Source organism: Lepidochelys kempii, chromosome 8 (assembly GCF_965140285.1).
Source record: "Lepidochelys kempii isolate rLepKem1 chromosome 8, rLepKem1.hap1, whole genome shotgun sequence".
Lineage (NCBI taxonomy): Eukaryota > Metazoa > Chordata > Testudines > Cheloniidae > Lepidochelys > Lepidochelys kempii.
Window position 1 is genome coordinate 34931765 of NC_136387.1, and position 17795 is coordinate 34949559.

The window sequence follows — 17795 nt, forward strand, 5'->3', positions numbered from 1 at the left end:
CCTGATATTCTATGATTCTAAGGGATCCACATCTTCGAAGACTCATCGTCTTTTTCCTAATGGCCCATTAAGGCTGATTGCTTATTGTCTGGTGGGCGTCTCCAAGTATAACCACAGTTGTAATTATTACATAGTCAATATTCCTAACTCCAGATACATGCATGATACATGCATACAAATTGGATAATCACAATCAGTAAATTATAACCTTTCCAATGACATCTTACATGAGCCATCTTGCATAAAATATCTTAATTATGCCAAACTCATATCCTAAGCATATTTCTATAAATAATATGGAGCGTCACGTCACAATCCCATCTTATTTTATCTCCACAGCACTGTATTCACTAGGAAGCTCTTTCTCATTCTAACCATAGCAAATGTGAAAGCTGCTGATCAATAGTGTGAGTGGCTTATGAGCCTTGATTTCCAAACATCAATATGAATTCATCACACTCAACATATCAGGCTGAAGGAAACGTGGTTAAAAGGACTGAAACAATAAAAACTGATAATTCTTCTGACATGGAATCTAAATGTAGTCCAGAGTTGTTAAGTAGCAAGAGAGAAAGGATCTGTGGTCACTTCTAAAGGTACAGAAAATCAGTTTCTTCAGATTTCCCAAGATCTCTAAAGTATGAAACTTTGCCCTCTGAAGTAAAAGAGAAGAAGACTGAGGAGTTTGGTGATCTTGCAAGTGAGACCATTTCTATGCCATCAATGTCATAAAAACACAACCACAATGACATAATCATTGTTTCAGGCCTTCTAACCAGCTCTTCAGTATCAGCTTCATTCAGCAGTAGCCTCTGTCTCTGATACTCCAAAAACGTAAAAAAAAAAAATCGATCTGTGATTATGCCATTAACACAATGAAAGGTAAAGACTTGCACACGATGAAAGTTACAGCCTTCTTTTATGCTAACCTCATCATCTTCAAAGTAGCATAAAGTGATCCATTTAAAGAAATGATTGAAGCTCTTCACCTCAGATATACTCCTCATGACAGCTTTAAACTCACAGATCCACTAGTAGATGTTGAAAGTGAATACAGAAAGGAAAAATGAAAGGAAGACCTGAAAGAATTAACATTGATGTTAATAGAATAATGTTAGTTGAATCTGAGAAATGAATAAATAAAGACAATAAGCGTCCATACAGGGAAATATGTGTACCTACTTATTAAGTCACAGAATTTGGTGGCCAGGTTACTGAAGACAGCATCCAAGAACGCAGACAGAAGCATGGCAAGGATATTGTCACCATTTGCTCAGAAAACAAAAATAGAAGTGAAAAGATCAGAGATCTCACATGCACATCTCTTAAACTTCTAATTTATGGGTGTCCAGCACACTAAACTTAATTGAGGAAGAAGCAATGACTAGCAGAGTGCTAACCTATTTTACTGGGATTTCAAAAACTTTTCTGCAGCCATTACCAGCTTCATAATTTGTTGACAGAAATGGAAGATTGATGTTCCAGCTTCCCAATGACACTTGATGGAACAGAACTCTCAGGATAACCGTCTCTACATTTACATTCAGCTACCCGAAGCACACTGAAGTTTGCACTCAGCACAAGAAGGACTTGTATAAAATGTGTGCTGTATTTTGATCAAACAAGGGACTGACTCTACAGAGAGGTACTAAATTTACAAAAGCAACTGCAGAAAGATTTTGAGGGATTTAACAGATTATAGCCTGATGACACTGCCACACAGTCTCAGCAGAAATCCACTTTGATCTAATTAGCAACAATGAACTGGAATTACACAAGGACAAAATTGAAAAACAATTCAGACAAACATTGGTATCTTTCAATTATTTAGTCAACATGACTGACCCCGAGTACTAGAGTCACAGGCTGAGATCAGCACAGAAGACAATGAAATGCTAATATGGCTGATGAAACAATCCCAAATCCCTTTCTCCCCTAGTATTTAAAACTGAAGATCCAGATTTCTAATCAAAGTGTTTGTTTGTCAAGGACGTTGTGTCACAGTTTATTTAAATCAAAATGATGGAAGACTGGAAGTAAATTCACAGAAAACAGGACAGCACAATGCAGAACTCTGACCATTCTTAAAAGACTGCATTCCTGTATAGCCATCTTAGCATCAATTGATCAGGTCTTTAACAACATTAAAACTCAATAGTAGGGAAGGTGCTGGAAAAGCAAATAAATTGGTAAAATGGAATCAGAATCTAAGGGCTGACACAAAAGAGCAGTGTGGCTAGTCAGACTGACAACTTGACTATGTGTTCCGTTTTACTTGCAGAAGTGCAAACTTTTCATTTTAGACAAAGTATGTATTTTTTAAGTTTGAGGAATAAATATGCTAAAAGTGGTCATACAGTGCATATTAAGTGTTTCATTTCAGAAAAATGTTAGGGATAGAGGAGGTGTTGGGGGTGGATATTAATGGATCTTTTCAGGCTGGGGAAGTCACAATAACCCTAATGCTTTTTACAAGGTTCAACACCAAAGGCACACATTCATCTGCAAAGTGAGGCTCTACACGGACAAAACTCAAAGAGCAATCACTGCTTAAGCCATTTACAACTGTATCCGGAAACTCCTTCCTTAAGACATGCAGTGAATGCTGATGAGCTCCCCACTTTATTAAACTCTTTACTGTGTTTGCATAATTTGAAGCTGCTAAAAAATAAAGCACAACAAAATGCCCAAGCAATGGAGAAGTCACTTCTAAACAAAAACAGCAATGACATTTATAACAACTGCAAATATATACACATTTTACTTCAACAAAAGGTGGTGATCTGCCAGTTTGAATACTGAATAGGGACACAACAAGACTTCCATACATAATGGTGCAAAAACTGAATATAAATATATACCGCAGCTTTGTGAAGTTTAAGGGCTTTTTGAAGACATTTATGTTATAGAAAGATTTACATATGGGAAAATTGTTCAGCTATAGCAGGCTGAAACCTCAAGAGCATCTGAAAGACACATGGATCCCATAACTATTCTTTTGACAATAATATTGAGTACTGATGCAGCTCTTAAAATTAAAAAACCCTATAAAATGAATTAATACTTACTAAACCCTTGCGAGGTGGGAAAGCTTTTTCCCAATGTACATGTGGGGAAACCGAGGCAGGGAGAGGCTATATAAATCGAAGACCACAGTGGGAGGCTTCCTATTTCCACGAACATCCAAAATGTGTGTGTGTGTGTGTGTGTGTTAAATGAGGGCCAGTCCCCTTCAAAAACACACCTTCTGGGCCTATAGTATGAGATCTTGTCATGAAGTCAAAATTCTGGGGGTATGTCATCTCAGTCAATCCATACCAAGTGGCAAACATCAGGTTATAACTCCACTGCCGAATCAAGCAGAGGAGTCACTGACCTGGGAGGGAGAAAAGTTCACATAAAAATATTTCCAAGAACTGCAAAAGGAATTTGGAGTAAGTTTCCTTTTGGATGGTTTCTCTCTGAAGTCTGCTCCAGTGCTCACCTTTTTCTTGCAGTCATTTGAAAACATGATGTGCCTATAACAACGAGTACAAAAACACTTATACTGTGTTGCGTTGGTCCTTTTCATGACCCAATGCAGTGAGATCTATCTTAGGGAGATCATGTAAAGTAGTTGCTCTTACTTTGGACTGTTCTGCACTTGTGAGAGGAATGAAGAATAGATTTCAGAACTGGATTCCTCACCACATACTAAAACGTGAAAATTTTATGCAGCGGTACCCATCATACTATAGTGGGGATCTCTAAGTACTGTCCAGCTGGCAAACATGACCTAACAGACACCTGCTTTCCCTTGTAACAGCATGACGAGGATGAAGCTGATCAACAGCAATTTTCTATTAAGAACATAAGAACGGCCATACTCGGTCAGACCAAAGGTCCGTCTAGCCTATTGTCCTGTCTTCCAACAATGGCTAATGCCAGGTGCCCCAGAGGGAATGAACAGAACAGGTATCATCAAGTGATCCATCTCCTGTCACCCATTCCCAGCTTCTGGCAAACAGAGGCTAAGGACACTATTCCTGCCCATCCTGGCTAATAGCCATTGATTGGTCTATCCTCCACGAACTTATCTAGTTCTTTTTTGAACCCCGTTATAGATTTGGCCTTCACAACATCCTCTGGCAAGGAGTTCCACAGGTTGACTGCGCATTGTGTGGAAAAAATACTTCCTTTTGTTTGTTTTAAACCTGCTGCCTATTACTCTTATTTGGTGACCCCTATTTCTTGTGTTAATGCTTGTAAACTCAAGCAGCCACCTGTTCTATCATGGAATACAGGAGCACAAATCAAATATTATGCCTGCAGGCATTTATGCTGCATACTTGCAAATACACATATATACAAACTGGTGGGACTCTCAGGCTTTTGGGAAGCTGACAATGAAGCCCTCAGTGTTGCATATTTTGGCCATCCCTACTCTAAGGAGTCTAGTCTCCACTTGGTGGATATGCATAGCCATCATTAACAGCATATGAAACAAGGGGAGATTAGATTCCTGAAATAATAAGCATGAGAATCTTTACATGAGGAAGTCCACCTTTCATTTTCTTGATCATAAAGCATTTAAAAACTCTGAAATATGATATACTTTCAAAAGGTGAACTGTGGGGTAGAAACACAGATTCTAGCCACAGTCACAGACATTATAGCCAGGCTGTGAAGGGCATCCAGCACAAAAAGAGAATCATTTATATTTTAAAAAAAAAAATTTATTCTCTGTAGGAGTTCACTGGCTATTGCAGGTTTGCTAGCTATGTCCCATAAGTCTTTGGGCAGCCGCTGATTCTACTGTTGCCTCTGTGCAATGGCCAAGAATCTTACATTCTGGGACAATGCCAGCAACTTAGAAGAGCCAAACTAAATATCGGGGTAATCTTTTAAAAGTTGGATATTAAAGTTAGGTACATTAAGCCAGAATTAAGAAGCACACTTTCGAGAAATATGTAACTTTTAGATTTAAAGGAACAAACTAGACTTGAAACAGCTAAGGATTAGAAAGCTTTTCCTCTTTTAAAAACTGCACAATATTACACTTACTACTCTTAATAGCAAGTCTGCCATCGAACGATATTTAATCAACCCACATGAGACCACAGCAGACCAGAACAGCATGTGCCAACAAACATATAAAATCTGTCTTTTGATAGGTATAGAGAAAAAGTAAGTGCTTCTGAGCTAGTAATGGAGGCATATCATCTGCCATTTGACTGACAGAAAGCTCAGTTAGTTCTAAAGTCCTGGAAGTACACGAGCAGAAGTTCTTGAGACTGACAATGACCACACACCACCAGATTGTGGTAGTCTTGTTTCTTTTCACTGAAGCAGAAAGCTATTCTTCCCACACCAGACACCTCTTTGTTTAACCACCAAAAAATGCAGTTGGATTTGATGGTTATTTTTAGTTTCTATGATGTTTCTGTCAGTGGTGTCAGATGTAGTTTCAAAAGGACACAATAATTCACCATCAATGTGTTACCTGGACGGACTGTTTGCCACTGATATGTTGGGTAAAACACTTCTAAGTCTTCAGGATCAAGATCATCCTCTGCTACTGACTCTTTGTTATTCTCTTCTTTTAAGTCGTTTTCTTCTGTTTTTGTGAGGGCAAACTCCTGTTGGATACATGAGATACAGCTCATTAGTAATTGCACCTGGGTTATGTAGTGTCAGCAGAGAATACATTCCTCAGGTTACAAAATTTTCCCCTCTCTAGCAAGTTTGTTTTTTTGACACTTGAGATTCTTTCTACATGGATTTAAAAATATATTATTAAAGATTAAACCAGCATAACTGTTACGACATTTATGTTGAACAAAGCAGTGCATCTTATTTCCTATTCTAGTGCAGGCTGAAAGCTTCAAGCAAGAGTTAACAAAGCCAGATCTATATTATAGCCCAGGCTGGTAGCACTGCCTATTAGGAAGGTTGTGTGACACTTCCCATCGTAAAGACGCTGTTTTCAGTAGCTTATAACTTTGCCAAACTAACTGTTCAACTGAAAGTTTCCATGCTGTGTTTCTGCCTCAAACTGACTGTTTTTTGGAAAATTTCAGCCAAAATCATACGGTCATTTCCAAGACCAAGGCTAGGGAAAAGTATGTTGTTTTGCCCATGTTAAAAAAATTCTGGCAACCTTATCTTTGAGAAGTTTCTAGGGCCCCGACGCTTTGGAGCAGGGACTTGACATTTGGCAAAGGGGTGCCATTTGAGTCAAGAATGTGCCTTTGACTGTCCCTTTGAAAATCCACCCATAATTGGCCAAGTTATAATCCTCTGGAGAGAAAAAAAAAATCAGAATTTACATATGCTCAGTAGAGACTTGTTAGAGGTCTACAGTTTAATTCCCTGACTATTCCATCCACACTGAGCATTCTCCACCCTGGTGCTGAGCAGGACTTGCCCTGCAATTGCAACTCTGGCCTGCTACATGCAAGGACCTGGACCAGGAGTCTGTCTTTCCTATACTCCCAATGCCTCCACCCCACCCCACCCGCCACTGGGCCCAAACAATGCGGTGAAGGGAGCTGCCTGATTTGAATGCCGATCAGAAAAGAGCCAGACCTGGGAGGGGAGGGAGTAGATTGGGTCAGGCAGCCAGGGAGGAGAAGGAGAATGGGATTGGTGAGGCAGGGAGCAGAGATTGGGACTGGATGGGGAAGAAGACTAAAACTGGGAATGGGGTGACTGGAGCTGGGACAGGGATTCCAGAGAGGTGAGATTAGGACTTGCTGGACAAAGAGGTTGGGACTGGAATGAGAAGCCTGAGGACTGGAAGTTCAGATTAGGCTCAGACTGGTTAGGTGAAGAGAATGAGACTTGGATGAGGACCTGGGGTGGGGAAAGAGACAGGAATGAGACAGGGACAAGTTAGAAGGGGCAGGGCAGAAAGAATCAAGTTTGGAGGGAATTGGCAGAAGCATCTATGCCCACTAGAACACACTCCTCTGCAGAGCATGTAATGGAACTCAAGATTCCTGAGTCCAAACTTTCCTCTGCTGTCACCAAATATCTGTGAAATCAACTGGCAAAGTATCTCATCCTCCTCTAGTCCTCATCCACATATAAAATGACAGTCCACTACAGCTATTCATCATCACTGTAATCACAAGCAGCACAGTTCTGTGCAGTGGATCTAAAGGTTCCAATCCAAGGTTCCGACCATGTAGGTGTCAATATAATGCTACATGATGGAATTTGTTTCTTCATTTTGCGTTTTCAAAAAACCTAGGAAATCACACACACAAACTTAAAAGAACCTTTTAATAAGGTTGCAAAATCAAGCACTCAGAAGTTAGGCCACGTCAGAATTATGGTTGTCTACACCTTACAAAATGGGAAATGCCAGAGTTAAGGCACAGAGATAAAAGTTAGGAAATGCCAGACTTAAGGTTGAGTGCTTGACTTTGCAACCTTATTGTTCTTTTAACATGGGGCTGGAGGGTGTGCGCACAGCTGTGCATGTGTTTTTATATTCTTTGGGACATTCATAGGGAAGGATCATTTTTGTTACAAAATGGATTACATAGAAAGGAATGGCTATTTTGTAACAATGCAGAGACAGTTTCAGTTGTAGAACCTCTCATCCCTTTTGCACCTCTTTTTAAGATGGCTTTTATTAGTAGCATTTACATTATATTAAGAGCTAAATAGTTACACCTTGATTAAACAATAAGGTGGTGATCTGATCACTGTCTACAGATATCTGAAGTGTGTGAATACCCAGACTAATGGATGACGAGCAGGAAAAGTTTCCAATCAATGAGATCTATTAGTGTGCGGAACAGTCTCCCAAGGAAAGTAGTGGAAGCCCCATTACTTCAGTCATTTAAAACTGCACTGGACAAAAAACAATTAAGAGTATGCTGTAAGTAACAATCTTGAACTAGGAGGAGATGAGACAGTGAATCAGATGTGACCAAACAGGTCTTTTCATCTCAGATTTCATAGGAATTGTCATAATGGACCAGACCAGTGCTACAGCTAATCTAGTAACCTGCGTCTGTCAGTGGCCACTTCCAGACACTTCAGAGGAAGGTACAAAAATCTATCAGTGGACAATTTGGAATAACCTGCCTGTAAAGGAAGTTTCTTCCTAATCTCTCTCAAACAGCTTGGCTCATTCCCCAAAACAATAGGCTTTATAGTTGTTACTCTTTTAATCAATATTTTAACCAACCCCCCCCCCAAAAAATTAAGTAGCTAAAAGACAGTTACCTTTTCCGTAACTGCTGTTCTTCGAGATGTGTTGCTCATGTCTATTTCACAATAGGTGCACATGCTCGCCATGTGCACCGGTGCCGGAAGTTTTTCCCCTAGCAGTACCTGTGGGGGGGGGGGGATGCCCCAGCAACCACTGGAGTGGCACCTCCATGGCACGGTATAAGGGGAGCTGTGCACTCCCACCACCCTCAGTTCCTTCTTGCCAGACAACTCCAACAGAGGGGAAGGAGGGCGGGATGTGGAATGGACATGAGCAACACATCTTGAAGAACACCAGTTACGAAAAAGGTAACTGTCTTTTCTTCTTCGAGTGATTACTCATGTGTATTCCACAGTAGGTGAGTCCAAGCTATATCTGTTGGAGGTGGGTAGGAGTTCACAAATTCTCGGGACGGAGTACAGCCCTGCCGAATCCGGTGTCACCCCAGTTTGGAAGATGATCGCATAGTGCAAGGTGAATATGTGAACCAAAGACCACGTGGCAACCCTACAAATGTCCTGGATGGGGACGTGGGCCAAGAAGGCAGCCAAAGAGGCTTGTGCTTGAGTCGAGTGCGCTGTCACAATCGGTGGCAGGGGGACAGCCGCCAGATCATACCAGATACAGATGAACGAAGTGACCCAGTTGGAGAGCTGCTGAGTGAAGACCGACCGACCCCTCATGTGCTCAGCCAAGGCGATGAACAGTTGCAAAGACTTTCTGAATGGCCTGGTCCGCTCGAGGTAGAAAACCAGAGCCCATCGCACATCAAGCGTGTGGAGATGGCGCTCCTCACTGGATGCGTGGAGCTTGGGGCAGAGGACAGGTAGAAAAATGTCCTGACCCATGTGATAGGTGGAGACCCCTTCGGGAGGAACGCAGGGTGCAGGTGGAGCTGGATCTTGCCCTTATGGAAAACCATGTATGGGGGCTCGGAGGTCAGGGCCCTGAGCTCCAAGACCCACCTGGCCGATGTGATTGCAACCAGGCCACCTTCCACGAGAGGTGGGACCAGTGGCTCAACCAGGGGCCACGTGAGACAAGACAACACCAGGTTTAGATCCCACTGCGGGACCGGGAGGCCGAGCATATGGGAAGAGACGGTCCAACCCCTTGAGGAACCGGCCAGTCATAGCATGGGAGAATACCGTGTGACCCTACACCGGAGGACGAAAGGCAGATATGGCCGCCAGGAGCACCTTGACTGAGGACAGCGCCAGGCCCTGGGCTCTAAGGTGGAGAAGGTAGTCCAGGATAAGCGGGATCGGGACAGCCACTGGGGAAACACCCCCTCATTCGCCCATCTGGAGAACTGGGACCACTTTGCCAAGCAGGCGCGGCACATGGAGGGCCAGCTGCTTTCTAGGAGGATGCATAGAACCCTTTCTGAGCACGTCCTTTCCTCCCTGCCTAACCATTGAGAAGCCACACTGTGAGGGGGAGAGCCACTAGGTTGGGGTGGAGGCGGCGGCCCCGGTCCTGGGAGAGCAGGTCCGGGTGGAACAGCAACGGCCAAGCAACCGCCAAGTCCGTGAGGGTCCCGTACCAATGTTGCCTGGGCCATGCCGGGGTACTCAGAAGGACCCAGGCCTTGTCCATCTTTATTTTTTTCAGGACCTTGCTGATCAGTGGGAAAGGCATAGAGAAGGCATATTGACCAGGACAGGAGGAAGGCATCAGAGATAGCGCCCCATCCCAGTCCCCCACTGGAACAGAACCGGGGACAGCGCTGGTTCTGTCGAGGCGCAAACAGGTCCACCTGGGGAGTTCCCCACACTTGGAAAAGCCTGTGAGTCACTTCCGGGTGGACAGACCACTCATGCTGAGAGGAGAAGTCCCTGCTCAAGTGATCCGCCCGCGTGTTCCAGGCACCCGGTAGATGGAAGGCCTGTAGGCAGATGTTGTGGGCTGTACAGAAATCCCACAACCTGATGGCTTTGAGGCAGAGGACTGGGCCCCGCCTTACCTGCTGACATAGAACATCAAGGCCGTGTTGACCGTGAGGACCCTGACCACTCTGCCCTCCAGGTGCGAGTGGAAGGCCACGCATGCCAGCCGTACCGCCCTGAGCTCCTTCACATTTACGTGTAGGGTCAGATCCTGAGCCGACCACAGACCTTGGACCTGAACGTTCCCCACTTGAGCTCCCCAACCAAGGTCTGACGCATCAGACACCAGTTCCAGCAACAGGGCCCTGCCCCTGAACGGGACCCCTTGGAGCATGTTGCTTGGGGCAGACCACCGTAGGGAGATGATCACCAAGTCGGGTACAGTGAGGACTTTGTCCATCCTGTCCCTGGCCTGGAAGAACTCCAAGGCCAAACAGAGCTGGAGGGGCCTCATCCCGAGTCTGGCGCGACAGACCACGTATGTGCACACCAACACGTGACCCAAGAGCTGGAGGCAGGCTCTGGCTGTTGTCACCGGGAACCTTGTGACCGTGTCGATGAGCCCCTTCAGGGTCTCGAACCCATCCAGTGGGAGGGAGACTCTGGCTGATGAGGCGTCCAGAAGCGCCCCAATAAACTCTACGCATTGAACTGGGACTAACGTGGACTCGGTGTTGTTTACCAACAGGCCCAAAGCAGTGCACATGGACAGGAGAAGCGTCACATGATCCCTCACCTGCAACCGGGAGCTGCCCTTGACCAGCCAATCATCCAGATAGGGAAAGATCTGGACACACACACACGCACACACACCCATCGCCTTTGGTAGGCTGCCACCACCGACGTACATTTTGTAAATACCCTGGGGGCAGTGGACAGGCCAAATGGGAGGACTGTAAATTGGTAGTGATTCTGCCCGACCACAAAACTGAGGAAGCGTCTGTGCCCCTCGAATGTATGAATGTGGAAGTACGCGTCCTGCAGATCAAGGGCAGTGTACCAGTCCCCGGGATCCAGGGAGGGGATGATGGAGAAGGGAGACCTGCAGAACTTGAGCTTCACTATGTACTGGTTCAGATCTCGCAGGTCCAGGATGGGCCTGAGTTCCCCATTTGGCCTTCGGGATAAGGAATTAGCGGGAGTAGTACCCCTTGCCTTTGAACTCCCTGGGCACCATTTCCACCGCTCCTAGGCCCAGGAGCCGCCTCATCTCCTGCTCGACCAGAGCTTCGTGCGAGGGGTTCCCCAGAAGGGATGGGAGTGGGGGATGGTTGGGCAGGGAAGTAAACTGTAGGATGTAGCCCTGGAAATTGGTATTGAGGACCCATCTATCAGAGGTCAGCTGTGACCACTCTGAGAGGAAAGCATACAATCGACTGGAGAAGGGAAGCTTTATTGAGGGTGGATCCCTGATGAGACCTGGCAGGGCACCCCCGAGTGTCCCCTCAAAATCACCTCTTCCCCGCCTGCTTGCCCTTGCAGGGCTCAAGTTGGGTGGCAGGCTGAGACTGCTTCTGAGGGCGCCTCTTGTAGTTCCGCGACTTCTTATATGTGGCCTCGTATTTCGGGTGAGTGGCCTGAGCGGGAGTCTGCTGTGGCTTGAATTTAGATTTAGCCAGAGCCAGAACATAGAGACCCAGAGTCTGGAGGGTCGTGTGGGAGTCTTTCATCCCATGCAGCCTTGTATCTGTTTGTTCCGCAAACAGAGCTTTGCCGTCAAACGGGAGATCCTGCATGGAGGTCTCCACCAGCGCTTTGAACTCCTTCCTATTGCGCTCCTGGAGGGAGTCCTCGAACTTGGGCAGGAAGCCCTACAGATTGAACTCATACCTGCCCAGGAGAGCCTAGTGGTTTGCCACTAGTAACTGAAAGCTTGAGGACAAATAATTTTTTCTTCCAAAAGAGTCCAGCCTCCGTGAACCTTTATTTTTCAGGGTAGGGGCTGTCTGGCTCTGCCATTCCCTGTAGTTGACAGACTCAACCACCAGAGAGTTGGGCGCCAGGTGGGTGTATAAGTACTCGTGTCCCTTGGCGGGTATAAAGTACTTGCATTCTGCCCTCTTGGAGATGGGGGCCACTGAGGCTGGTGTTTGCCAAAGGGCATTTGAAATTTTTGCCACCCCTTCATGGAGAGGCAAGGCTACCTGCCCGATGCCGAAGAGGACAGCACATTAAACAGAGAGTCCAAGGGCTCCTCCACCTCCTCTGCCTGGAGGTGGAGGCTTGATGCTACACTTTAAGAGTTCTTGAATGACAGAATCATAGAATATCAGGGTTGGAAGGGACCTCAGAAGGTCATCTAGTCCAACCCCCTGCTCAAAGCAGGACCAATCCCCAACTAAATCATCCCAGACAGGGCTTTGTCAAGCTTGACCTTAAAAATATCTAAGGAAGGAGATTCCACCACCTCCCTAGGTAACGCATTCCAGTGTTTCACCACCCTCCTAGTGAAAAAGTTTTTCCTAATATCCAACATAAACCTCCTCCACTGCAACTTGAGACCATTACTCCTTGTTCTGTCATCTGCTACCACTGAGAACAGTCTAGAACCACCCTCTTTGGAATCCCCTTTCAGGTAGTTGAAAGCAGCTATCAAATCCCCCCTCATTCTTCTCTTCCGCAGACTAAACAATCCCAGTTCCTTCAGCCTCTCCTCATAAGTCATGTGTTCCAGTCCCCTAATCATTTTGGTTGCCCTGCACTGGACTCTTTCCAATTTTTCCACATCCTTCTTGTAGGGTGGGGCCCAAAACTGGACACAGTACTCCAGATGAGGCCTCACCAATGTCGAATAGAGGGGAACGATCACGTCCCTCGATCTGCTGGCAATGCCCCTACTTATACATCCCAAAATGCCATTGGCCTTCTTGGCAACAAGGGCACGCTGTTGACTCATATCCAGCTTCTCGTCCACTGTCACCCCTAGGTCCTTTTCCGCAGAACTGCTGCCGAGCCATTTGGTCCCTAGTCTGTAGCAGTGCATGGGATTCTTCCGCCCTAAATGCAGAACTCTGCACTTGTCCTTGTTGAACCTCATCAGATTTCTTTTGGCCCAATCCTCCAATTTGTCTAGGTCCCTCTGTATCCTATCCCTACCTGCCACCGTATCTACCTCTCCTCCCAGTTTAGTGTTATCTGCAAACTTGCTGAGGGTGCAATCCACACTATCCTCCAGATCATTTATGAAGATATTGAACAAAACCGGCCCCAGGACTGACCCTTGGGGCACTCCACTTGATACCGGCTGCCAATTAGACATGGAGCCATTGATCGCTACCCGCTGAGCCCGACAATCTAGCCCTGAAGTCCTCCTGTGGGACGGAGGGGGGCGGGGCCGTAATTGCCTTATCCAGGAAGGGCGAGGAGGCTGGTGCAGTACTCTGGGTGTCCGCCGGCACCGGAAGGTCCACCACCTGGTCGGCCTCCGGGTACGGTGCAGAGGACTGACTCCTTCCTCGGAGGTCTGGAGAGGGAGACCAGTGGTGCTTCTGAGGCTCCGGCCACTGAGCAAGCCCCCACTGGGGGCTGCATCTGAGGCCACAGTGCCCACTGATACCATTGGGCTGGCCACGGGTCCCGGTGCCACTGCACCTGCTGCAGCACCAGCGGAGCCGGTTGTTCAGCCTGGCTGGCCTGGCCCAGCCCATTGATGGACGACTACGAATGGAGGCTGGGCTGACGTACGACCTGCCGCTGTCCTCGGACCTGGAAGAGCAGCAGTGCCAGAAGTGACACCGACCACGGGACTGCGATCCCAATGTGGAGGACTGGTACCGTCAGTAATGCCTGCTCTGCTATCAACTCAGACAGGTGGATCCGCGACTGCGAGACGACGGCAATCGACGCCCGGCTGTGGAGGTGATGCCTTGGCAGGGTCTTGGAGCGGGATTCCAAGCAGGAACAGTGTCGATGACCATGCCGTGACCGGCTGTGATAACCCCTCCGAGACGAGGGCCTATGGCGACATCTACCTCAGTCCCGTCAGTATTCGCTCCTTGAGCTGGAGCAGTGCCGAGAGTCTCGGTCGGATGGAACCCAACCAGACAGCCTAGTGTGAGTCGAGGGCAATCCACGTGGACTTTGCCCTGAACGGTCGCTGGGTGGTGAACAGTGTCGGGAACATTTCCTCGACTGAGACCGGTACCGAGCCGGGGGCGACTGCGGAGATCCCAGCGGTGGCTTGCCTCTGGAGCATGGAGCCAACATCGGCGGTGCTCCTGGTACCGGCATGGACATAATGTCCTGGGCCACACGCAGGGCCTCCAGCGTGGAGAGCATCCGGACATCCTGGGAGGCCTGCTCTGAACGTGCCGGGCTACTCCGCTTGACTTGAGACGGAGGCCTAGAGGCTGGTGGGGATTGAGGACTGCCCGACATGGGTCTAGCCTCTGTCCTGGGTTTACTTTGGTGCTGCTGCAAAGAAGGTGTCTTTTTAGCCTTCTTGATGTGCCCTGTGGATGGGGAGCAGTGCTGACTGTTCGATGGTGCTGGAGGGTCGCCACACACCGACACTGCGGTAACTGGTGTTGACTGGGAGCGGGTCGCTGGAGTCAGCACCGACTCCATCAGAATAGCCCGGAACCTAATGTCCCTTTCTTTCTTGGTCCGAGGCTTAAAAGACTTGCAAATTTTGCAACGATTGCTGATATTGGCTTCTCCCAAACAGCAGAGACTGTCCACATGCGAGTCACTCCTTGGCACAGATTGCCTATGAGTGTCACACGACTTAAAAACCAGGGCACAGGGCATGCCCCAGCCTGGGCACTCTAACTAAACAGTTAACTAACTACAGGTACTAACACTGAACCAACAAGCAGTTCTGGGGATGAGCTACAGCAAAGCTGGAGGAGAGTAGTTCCAACGCACCTTCTCTGGCAGCAAGAAGGAACTGAGGTTGGGGGGAGTGTGCAGCTCCCCTTATACCGTGCCATGGAGGCACCATTCCAGGGGTCGCTGGGGTGCTCCCCCCATGGGTACTGCTAGGGGAAAAACTTCCAGCACCAGTGCACGTGGCGAGCATGCACACATATTGTGGAATACACGTGAGCAATCACTCGAAGAAGAACTGAAAATTCTGGACCAAATTCTGCATTAGGCCTCTCCCACCAACTTCAGTGGAAGTTGTGTATATATGTTTAATGGAAGAATTTGAATTGTTTGCATTTAAATGTATGTTACACAGTTTCTAAAAAATGTTTCTGAGTGTGGGAAATATCAGTCTGTGGTTCTGAGCAACACATGTGCAGTTAAAAACTATGGTGATATAATGCTTGAAAAGTTAGAGAATATTTTTATTTTAAATGTCAAAAGGACAGAAATTTGAGAAGTACAAGGAAACTAGAGCTTAATTCCTACTTTTGCTTAGCGCATGATGAGAGGATTAGAATTGTTAAGATTATGACAAATGGTTAAAGCTTAGTTACAATCATAAATATATGAAGTCAGCTTCTATTGATGAAAGTGAGTGTTAACATTTTCTGAGCCAAGATTCAACAAAGCTAATATAAATGAGCCACTAGTTATTACTTTGCTTATTTATGTTGTTAGATTATTATCCAAGAGGGATTTAATGACACACAGTCCCATAATAAATTCACCAAGATGCCTCTTAATTTTATATCTGTTGAAAACACATAATGGAGACAGCTGATGTTTACGAATGGTCTCTGTTCAATAAGAGTTCTGCAATCTAAATGTACTGTAAGGGGTAACAGTACGTGTCTTTCTTCATTTAAACAGTTGCTTCAGCTGTTTGGCCTGTGATCACTTTATAACTATCCCATTTTCACTAACAGTCTAAATACCATTAACATTTGCTGTGGTAATGAAAATTGGCAATTGCACACAAACAAGTTTATCATATTTTCTACTTACATAAAGTACATAATTAATTGGTAACTACTTTTGTTTTGCTTAGAGAATCAAGAGAGTAGAAACCAAAACAGGTTCTACAAGGAAAGATGGACATTTCCTTAAAGACAGATAGAATGTTAAATTGGAGTTAAAATTGGGATTATTCCCAGTCCAGGCAACTAGACACACCCAAAATGGGGTTCCCTGTGCCTCACCCTTCCTTAGGCTAGTAGTAGCAGAGACCACCTACATGAGCTATTCTGGGCTGGCAAGGCGGCCTCCACCACCACTCCCGTGGCCAGGCTGAGGCCTTGCCTCTCCTCAAGCCACCACTACCTGTCTGCAGACAAACTGGGATCTGTCTCAGAAAGGGGTGGGATTGAGCAAAGGACTCTGTGTGGTGGGAGCCTTGCAAAAGCCATGATAACGTGGTGATAATAAGGGTCATTCCCATCTCAAGGTATGTCTACACTACACACTAAGCCTGAGCTCTGACTCAGGTTTGAGCCCACGCCCCCCTTTCATCCACACACAAAACAGTATGACTCAGGTCAGCAAGCAGTCAGGGCCCTGGTCCTCAGACCCTGCTGGGGGGGGAAGTGGTCACAGTCTGAGTCTCGCGTCCTAGCCCTGTCATTTTGTAGTGTGGATACAAGTCAAGCCACATACCTGAGTCACAAGGACTGCATAGTGAAGTATGAACGCATTAACACAGCTGAGACACCCAGATCCAGCAATTGTAAACCCAGATTTACAATGCAGTGCAGACATTCAAGCATGGGCTTGGAAACAAAAAGTCCAATACACTGGCTGACACAGACACAGGCTTAGTGTGCAGTGTAGATATACCTTCAGTGTCCTCTGCTAGATTGGTGTTGTCAAGGGTCCCAGAGAAGTGGATTTCAGAGCCCATGAAGATGACTGGGGCAGCTCACACCTCTCTGAGCTAGTGTGTCATGCTGTCTGCAAATGCTGGCAGGTGACACTGCATTGATTACACTCAGGGTCACGTATTCAAGCTTTCCTTTGCAACCAAGAGAACTAGATACATTTTTTTTTTAAATGAAAGCTGATTTTCTGGTTGTTCAGCTTCGCACCCTTACATGGATGCTGAGTACACACAGCTCCCATTTCATTCAACTGAAGTCTGAAAAATCAGGCTCAGGGTGTCTCAAGTTGGGCATCCAAAAAAACCAAAGGGCCCAAAAATCATACGCCCCTTTTGAAAATGTGGGTATAAGTGACTTACCCACAGTTACACAGTTATCAGAAGCACAGCTGGGAACAGAATACTCTTGATTTCTACCTCCTGCTCTCACCGCTAGACCACACGTTTAGCTTTAGTTTTTATCCTAATGAAATTAAAGTTTTAGTTGCAGCTGCTTAAATAAAACAAGGTGCCTGTGACAAAATGTGAACGTTGCCTGAATCGCATGTTTCCTTTTGCCAGGTCCTCTTTATTGCTCAGCATCAAGTGACTCAGATAGGCTTACTTCTTAAAACTTTTCTGAAATTTTATACCATAGAACATTTTAAAAAGACAAAATGCTGCACAGATGAGAGGTGATGCACTGCTATACATAATTTCAGGAGAAATAAATAAGGCTATGCTCACCCCACCAGTACCAAGTAATTCAAATGATTTCAACGACCTCTTATAGCCTTCTTTCACTCAGATTAGAAGATACTTACTGGAATTCTGTCACTTAAGCATGAACAGAAGCACAATGCAGAAAGCAGCAAAACCAGCAAACTCAGTTTAGAGGCAATGGACAGGAGTCCAATGCAATGAGACATTGTAGTCAGTCTAGAATTCAAACAAAAAAACAATTATATGTTAATACACA

The 17795-nt window shown here is 46.1% G+C and overlaps 1 protein-coding gene across 2 annotated transcripts in view; it reads right to left on the reverse strand.

The window, feature by feature from the left end:
- Nucleotides 1–17795, reverse strand: part of SIL1 (SIL1 nucleotide exchange factor) — a 230004-nt gene that overhangs the window by 155093 nt on the left and 57116 nt on the right. For both annotated transcript variants that reach the window (XM_073356007.2, XM_073356006.2), the window contains 2 exons: nucleotides 17641–17755; nucleotides 5483–5618 (listed from right to left, as the gene is read on the reverse strand). In XM_073356007.2, coding sequence (XP_073212108.1) covers nucleotides 5483–5618; nucleotides 17641–17745 — 241 coding nt within the window. In that variant the 5' untranslated portion in view covers nucleotides 17746–17755. The remainder of the gene's footprint in view (nucleotides 1–5482; nucleotides 5619–17640; nucleotides 17756–17795) is intronic.